Here is an 8,554-nt window from a genome sequence, read left to right as displayed (position 1 = left end):
GAATTCAGAAATAGAAGACAAACACAAGTCCGGGCCAGGTGTACGGACGGCATAGCAAGTACGTATATCCAATCAAATATACTTGGTTTCGACAAGAGTAGCAATGTAGGCTATTTTTTTTTCTCCTTTATTGTATGTATGTGTATTGGAGTGACCGCCCCATTTAACTTTGATGTTCAATCTTGGACTGCTACAAAGATGTTATAACACCACTGTCGTATGTACGTGTAGTGCTGGAACCAATGACAAGCTGGTGCTACCTTGTCTTGGGATGAAAAGAACAAACTATCGCACTGGCTTTGTTGGTCCTGTTCAATTCCCAACACTTACATAAATTGACAGTTAGCTGGAGCCGGAGGAGTTGGTGCCATACGAACAAGTGTATAGTGTACTTTGTGACTGATCAGCCGGTCGAGTTGCCCGCCAGGTCGATCACCGTGGTATAACTCTTCGGCTTGAGTGGCTGGATATAAATGAAGTGAGTGAGTGAGGCAGCTAGCTCGCTAGCCCGCGTACACGTACGTACCACCAATCCACTGCTCCAGAGATCCACCATGGCACCGCTCCCGGAGACCACGGCAGAGGCCGCAGCGGAGGACGGTGGCGGCGACAGCAAGGCCCTGGGCGACGCGTGGGACTACCGCGGCCGGCCGGCCCTGCGCAGCAGCTCCGGCGGGTGGTCCAGCGCGGCCATGATCCTGGGCGTGGAGCTCAACGAGCGGCTCACCACGCTGGGCATCGCGGTGAACCTCGTCACCTACCTCACGGCCACCATGCACCTGGGCAACGCAGCCTCCGCCAACGCCGTCACCAACTTCCTCGGCACCTCCTTCCTGCTCTGCCTCCTGGGCGGCTTCGTCGCCGACACCTACCTCGGCCGCTACCTCACCATCGCCATCTCCACGGCCGTGCAGGCCGCCGGCATGACCATCCTCACCGTCTCCACGGCCGCGCCGGGGCTGCGCCCGGCGCCCTGCAAGGACCCGACGGGCGACGGCAGAGTCCCCGGCTGCGCGCCGCCTACCGGCACGCAGCTCGCCGTGCTCTACCTGGGGCTCTACCTGACGGCGCTGGGCACGGGCGGGCTCAAGTCGAGCGTGTCGGGGTTCGGGTCGGACCAGTTCGACGAGTCCCACGCCGGGGAGCGGCGCCGCATGGCGCGCTTCTTCGGCTGGTTCTTCTTCTTCATCAGCCTGGGGTCCCTCCTCGCCGTCACCGTGCTGGTGTACGTCCAGGACAACGTGGGCCGGCGCTGGGGCTACGGCGCCTGCGTGGTGGCCATCCTCGCCGGCCTCGGCGTGTTCCTGGCCGGCACGCCCAGGTACCGGTTCAAGAAGCTGGCGGGGAGCCCGCTGACGCAGATCGCGGCCGTGACCGCGGCGGCCTGGAGGAAGCGCGCGCTGCCGCTGCCGTCCGACCCGTCCATGCTCTACGACCTGGACGACGCGGCGGCCGCCGGCGAGGACGTCGGGGGCAAGCGGAAGCTGCCTCACTCCAAGCAGTGCAGGTAACTGCAATTAACAGCGTTCCTATCCACTTCCATGCATAGTTCCACTTCGGTGGCGGGCGGCGTTGCATGGAGGACCATATTAATTCAAAATATAATATAGCAATTTGATTGGCGCCGCCGGGATTATAGTTGTTATCGATAGCGTCGTTGGTTTCTAGTCTGGCATGTCATGGCATCGTGTGGATCTATGGATCACTGCTAGGTAGACACATCATGCATGACACCATAATTATCTTGTGCTGAACAAGAACAATGTATGCCTAGTGTGTAGTGTAGTAGTCCACGAGGCAATGCACAGTACGTGGTACATATATAACCTTGTCACACTCACACGTAGGTCCCGAAAGCAGTGTACCATGCACGTGGCTTAATTGACGTGTGCTGGCACGTAGGTGAGCACGTAGGTCCGGCATGTGTACATATAGTGATCTGTCAATCTGTGTCACGCACGTAGGACGGGTCGATCCTGTGAGCTGTGACACCACCATATATTTCTAGCATCACATATTCACGTGCATGTGCACACAGACACAGGCATGCAAAATGCATCACTACCTGTATGTTTGTTTGTGCATGTGATTAACAAGTACTGGTAGCTAGGCTGTTAAGAGGGACCATGCATGCACTGATGCACATGACCTGATTGCCCGTCGTTGATCTACTAGATAGGCGGTACGTAGCTAAGAGTAAATAATTAAGCACTGAAATCTGATTATTGGCAGCTAACGTTGTGAGGCAGATATATAGATGCTGTTGGTTGAGTTGGTTCCATGTAGTACAGTATTGGGCAGACAGTGCAGTACACCACTAGAGTGAGTGGGCAGTCCCACTCCCACATGGCCAATGGCTGGTCTGTCCTGATCGTTGTTTCTTTTCGTGCATGCATGATAGCTGATCGAATGTTATCAAGGAGTACTCCGTACAAAAGCACATGCATGTCATTACAAGCACGTACTATAGCTAGGCTAAACTAGTGCCCCAAGAAATACTCTGGCGTGGCGCATGGGAACCAACAGCTTCACAAAAGAAAAAACCCAGGAGCTCTGCCTTTTGTTGGGTTGGGTTGGGCCCAAGCACATGCTTCTGCTATACCCCCCTTCGTTGCTACTCCTTTCGTTTGAAAAATCTTGTACCTCGAATGGATGTATATAGCACCATTTAAGACACAAGTTTGGGGTAATTTTTCTCGACGGAGGAAGTACTTGCTAGTAGTACCCAGCTAGAGGAGAATTTGTTGGAGACACGCCTGCCTGCCTGCCACACATGCATTGTGGTTTGGCACTAGTGCGGCCAGCATGTTCTCCAGCGAACTTTGAATCTTGGACGATCTTCTTTTGTTATACTTCCTCTGTCCGGAATTACTTATCGAACAAATGAATAAAAGTGGACGTATCTAAAACTAAAATATGTCTAGATACATACATTTCTTCAACAAGTATTTTCGGACGAAGGGAGTATATAATAATACTAGCACTGCCTGCGTAGTACAGTGAGTATACTTACTAGTGGTGGTGTTGCTTTTCGCGGCGCCCCGATGCGTACGTTATCAGTTTATTAGTTCAGTTCACGGGCCTGCGTCCAGTGCTCACTCACACACTGCACACGCACAGCCACATGCATGTGAACGGTGAACCTGCTTCAAGCACGACGTGTTGTCTCGTACGTGCGCAAGCATGGGTTTGTACATTGCCACCATGCAATCCAGATTTCGAGCGCACTGACCAGCTTTCCTTTTTTTCAAGGAAATTTCGTACGATCTTTTTTCCTGCAGAAAAGAATTTATATGGCCCTTTAAAAAAAAACAAGCCTCCTTTCGATTTCCATTGAAGAAACCACGCGCCACAAAGTTCTTATACAAAGCAAAATGAAGGAACAGAAACAGAAAAAGAAAGTTCTTATACAGGCCAGGCTCCAGGATCATCATGGTTTTTTTTTATCAAAAAGACATACTCTATTGCAGTATTTCTAGTCTTCCAAATAGTCCAGCAAATAGTTACTCCTACCATCAGCACCAAATGCCTTTGATTTCTAGGAAAAGAGTGCAGCCAAGCCCTCATCGTATCGACCACCCCTTCACGAGGCCTAGAAGCTAGAGCTTGACAAGGTTGCGGCCAAAGTACAAATGATCCACACTCTCCTTATACGTACAAAAGTGACACTCCTCATTCCCAGTCCAGCCTCTCCTGATTAGGTTGTCTTTGGTCGAGATGCTATTCTTAGGCACCAACCAAGGAAAGACCTTAATTTTATGAGGGTTCTTCAACTTACAAATACCTCTATATCCCGCCAAAATTGAGGACTAGAGAAAAATATAATGATCTCCCACCACAAATTATTTTTACTATTCAGATTCCATCTCGACCTATCATTCCTGTCATTTAGAACCACATGGTCCACCAGACTATTCAATTCCTTTCATTGATCTGCAGTCTCTGCATACCGAGTTCTTCTAAATCCAAAACGATCTCAATCATCATGACTTGCTTGCTTCACACTCACCATCTTCTTAAAAGTGTTGTTATATAATCTAGGGAATAGTTGCTAAGGATTTTATTCCCAAGCCACACATCTTCCCAAATCAAAGTTTTTGCCCCATCACCAACCACCCTGCTAGATGCACTAAGGTAACTATCTCTGAATTTCATTAGTCCTTGCCAAAAATGTGAACCGCTAGCTCCATCAGTCAACCTCTTGGCCAGCAGAGTTTGCCATAATCCATCAGAATTATCCAGTTTCCATAACCATTTCATCAATAGAAATTTATTCATCACCTATAGGTCTAGCACCTCGAATTACCACAACTCAAGCAATCAAAGTTTTTGCCCCATCACCAACCACCCTCCTTGATGCACTAAGGAAACCATCCCTGACTTTCATTAGTCCTTGCCAAAAAATGTGAACCACTAGCTCCATCAGACAACCTCTTGGCCAGCAGATAATCCTTCAGAATTATCCAGTTTTCCATGACCATTTCATCAATAGAAATTTATTCATCACCTATAGGTCTAGCACCCCCAAACTACCAGAACTCTTAAGCAAGCAAAATGCAGAGCAGTTAACCAGGTGATATTTTCTCTTGTCTTCATTTTCTGGCCAGGTCATCTTGGTTCTACTAGAATTCATATTCTTTAGCACTCCTTTAAGAGCTTCTAGGAAGGAAAGCATATACAAGGGAAGGCCACTAAGACATGAATTCACTAGGGTACCATTGCTTGCATGATCTGGAGATCAAGATAGCCAATGACACGCAAGGTATTTGGGTGGTTGGTAGCACGCGATAGATATTGGATGGCTAACAGGCTGGAGCAATGTGGGCTGCAGCACCCGACGGATTGTCCATTTTGCGACCAACAACTAGAGAACCTTCAACACATTCTTCTTGGGAGTGTGTACTTGCAAAGGAGGTGTGGTCGGTTATCCCCGGGGATTGGGGAAAGCTTGAGTGAATCCCTGCAATGGACAACGACTTGGTGGATTGGTGGGCGAGAAAGGAAGTTGCAGGTGGCTCTAATGACATTCATATGACCATATTGCTTGTTTTATGGAGCCTTTGGAAGCACTGGTACAATGTGGTGTTCAATGGCGTGAACCCTAGGGAGATGGATGTACTGCATAAGGTTCAAAGTGAAGGGGCTAACTGGAGGGCGGCATGACTTGTCCATGCGGCGGGCCTCACAGATGGGTGGTGTTGTAGCGCGTGGTAAATTTTGTTTTCTGTTTCCGCCTTCTCCTGAGTTGGGAGGGTGTTGCAGCCGTTCATCGGCGTTCTTCCGAGTGTCCTGCCCTTCCTTCTATGCTACTGGTGTGTCCAGCTTTGGACATATCCTTAAAATAGGGTAACCCTGTCTCCAGTAGAAAGCCGATTACCCTTCCAGACAGACATTTTCTTGTCAATCCTCTCTTTTAGAGGAACTCGTCGAGTATTACTTAATATTTTAGCATCCAAATACACCCAGGTTTATTTCAAGGGTAAAAACCCAGCTCACAAGTGAAATCTCCATGTATTCCTAGAATCTACTATTGGGCTCACCCAAGGAAAAAAATCTACTCTTATGAAAATTGATCTTTAGTCCAGATAGCTGCTAAAAACAAGGTAGCTCATCGTCTGGTAGGAAGATAGTGTCATCAACATGTTGGAGCAGTGCCATGACACCATCTACCAAATTAGGAGCCAACCCAGAAATCAGAAATCATGCCATGACTCAAGCTCTTTTAGTAAGGACAACCAACCCATCAGCTATTTAGAAAATAACGGGGAGAGTGGATCCCCTGTCTGATCCCTTTAAAAGTGGGAAAGTATGGACCAATATGGTCATTAACTTTCAAAGCAACTCTTCCACCTACAACAAACCTCATCATCCAATCCACCTAGACATCTCCAAAACCCTCTGAAAGGGGGAAAGTATGGAATCCAAACTTTATAGGATTTGGGAGGATTTTCTTCCTCAAAAATGTTTCCTGCAGGTCTAATTGATTTGAAACCATAGAAATTGCTACTATAGTCTATTACCTAATTGCCCGTGTGTTGCAGTGAGGGCATACATATCCTAGTGGTTCAACACCAATCACGCCCGACATAAAGCTTACACCCAACATATTCTAGATTTTGGTAAGATTTGATTTGATTTCAGTATGCGCAGGGAAGGAAAGGAAAGTTTTGATTATTTGAGGTTTTAGTAAGATCTGATTGATTCGGGTATGGGCACGGGAAGGCAAGGAAACTTTGATTTAGTTGAAGTTTGGTTTGTTCATTTGGGTATGGGTAGGGGAAGACAAGGCAATTTTTTATTTAGTTGAGATCTTAGTAAGATTCGATTTGATTTGATGGAGTTAGTGCAGGACTTGGGTGAGGGGCAGTTTTTTGTTTGAAGCTAGGGAAGGGGGAGTTGGACGTACAAACGTACAATCCCCGACTCCTCTTTTTTAAACACCTTCCCATAGTATTAATTAACTAAAAGGTTGTTCGTTATGGCATACACCACACATGGTGGATAACTATTGAAAAGAACACCACCCAACCTATTATCAAAGCTAAACTTCATAATCTCGTGCTCCATAAAGTTGGCCGAGATTGATCTTTAATAGTAGAGATATTATATGCAATTTCAAAGGAAATTATAGTCGATAGTAATCTCATGGAAATTTTTGTTTTGTTGCTATGCCAACTGTATTATGCATCTAATGCTATACATAAGTTCTTGCATTTTTTCATGTGGCGCAACCAAACAACTTCTATGTGTTCTTGTAGAATTTAATGTTATGCCATTCTAATCGTGTGTTTTATCCTATTTCCACATTTTTAGAATCCCTCAAACAACTCCTTTGGGCTCCTCCTTGGTATGTGAAATGTTTCTAATACGCAAAATAGGAGTAAAATGAAACAGATGGAGTATTTAGGACAATGGTTAATTAATTGGTTAGTTAATTCAGTTTCTAATCATATGGTGTGCTCTTGATGTTGCTTATATTAATTATCATGGATTAATGATCATCCACGTGCAGGTTCCTTGATCAGGCGGCAATCGTAGAGGTGGAGCTGGAGCCGCCGTCCTCGTCGTCGGGGAAGAAGAAGAAGAAGTGGGCGGTGTGCACGGTGACGGAGGTTGAGGAGGTGAAGCAGGTGGTGCGGATGCTGCCCACGTGGGCCACCACCATCATCTTCTGGACCGTCTATGCGCAGATGACCACCTTCTCCGTCTCCCAGGCCCAGGCCTTGGACCGTCGTCTCGGCCCCTCCTTTGTCATCCCCGCCGGCTCCCTCACCGTCTTCTTCGTCGGCTCCATCCTCCTCACCGTCCCTATCTACGACCGCCTCATTGCGCCGCTCGCTCGCCGCCTCACCGGCAACCCTCAAGGCCTCTCCCCGCTCCAGCGCATCTTCGTCGGCCTCTTCCTCTCCATCCTCGCCATGGTCGTCGCCGGGCTAACCGAGCGCCACCGCCTCTCCGCCTCTACCGCGGGCGTCCAGCTCTCCGTCTTCCTCATCGTGCCACAGTTCCTCCTCGTCGGCGCCGGCGAGGCGTTCACATACATCGGCCAGCTCGACTTCTTCCTGCGCGAGTGCCCTAGGGACATGAAGACCATGAGCACCGGCCTCTTCCTCACCACGCTCTCGCTTGGCTTCTTCCTCAGCTCCGGTCTCGTCTCCGTCGTGCACGCTGTGACCACCTCCGGTGGACGGAGACCGTGGCTTGCCAACGACATTGACAAGGGGAGGCTCGACTACTTCTACTGGCTGCTCGCCGCCATCAGCACCGCCAACCTTGGGATCTTCGTCGCCGCCGCCAAGGGGTATGTGTACAAGGAGAAGCGCCTGGCGGACGCCGGCTTCATCGAACTCCACGTCGAAGAAGTGGTCATCCATGCTTGATAGATGACGAACCGGGTTTTAGTTTAGTTTTGTTGTATTTTAGAACCTCGGCGACGATGGTGATGAAAATTTGTAAGAGCAGAACAGAATAAAAATATCTTAGGTGTTTACCAACGGCTCTGCAGAATGCAGGAGTTACTTGCTTGTTGAGGTTAAGGCACCGCTAGTACGCCATGTCGTTTGTGATTAGTACAACACAAAAAATGTCAAGCAGGTCCTGATCATGGGGCTAATTTCGGATCTCACCTTCCCGAGCTGCCAGTCACGCGCGCGCTCTTATTATCAGCCAAACACGGCCTTAGGAGGGCGCGACACGAAGCTTCACTTTCTTATCAATGTCATGGAACATGTCTAAATCAAGATTCCCATGGTATTGATAGAGATGGGGAAAGTCATGGCGGCTGTGAATGGAGGTCTTGAAGTTCTGAAGGAATGGTATATTGAATGCAATGAAGTTTGTGTGCTAGATGTATGGTGACTTGTTTCACCAGCCTCGGCAAGCGGAGGCGGCAGTTCTGGAGGATTGCATTTTTTGTGGTGCTCTTCGAGTACTAAGTCTCGATTCCCAGGGTGAAAATCAAAAGTCTGGCCTTTATTGGTTGTACCTGGCCCTGTTCAAGAATTCGTCCGATTAACCAGTTAACTTGCCGATTAATCCCTACTCGTAGGGTTAT

The 8,554-nt window shown here is 48.4% G+C and overlaps 1 protein-coding gene across 1 annotated transcript; it reads left to right on the top strand.

Moving 5' to 3' along the window:
- The first annotated feature begins 476 nt into the window (after window positions 1-476).
- Window positions 477-7,994, top strand: LOC123099127 (protein NRT1/ PTR FAMILY 6.3). Its single transcript, XM_044521272.1, has 2 exons — window positions 477-1,507; window positions 7,013-7,994. The coding sequence occupies exons 1-2, from the start codon at window positions 555-557 to the stop codon at window positions 7,878-7,880; spliced, it is 1,821 nt and encodes a 606-aa protein (XP_044377207.1). The 5' UTR covers window positions 477-554; the 3' UTR covers window positions 7,881-7,994.
- The last annotated feature ends 560 nt before the right edge of the window (window positions 7,995-8,554 follow it).

Source organism: Triticum aestivum, chromosome 4D (assembly GCF_018294505.1).
Source record: "Triticum aestivum cultivar Chinese Spring chromosome 4D, IWGSC CS RefSeq v2.1, whole genome shotgun sequence".
In the NCBI taxonomy this organism is placed as follows: Eukaryota; Viridiplantae; Streptophyta; class Magnoliopsida; order Poales; family Poaceae; genus Triticum; species Triticum aestivum.
This window is presented reverse-complemented; position numbering and strand designations above follow the sequence as displayed.

Coding starts and splice junctions, on each gene's coding strand:
- LOC123099127 (XM_044521272.1), top strand. CDS start 555: ATGGCACCGCTCCCGGAGACCACGGCAGAGGCCGCAGCGGAGGACGGT. Junction 1,508..7,012: donor CCTCACTCCAAGCAGTGCAG/GTAACTGCAATT, acceptor ATCCACGTGCAG/GTTCCTTGATCAGGCGGCAA.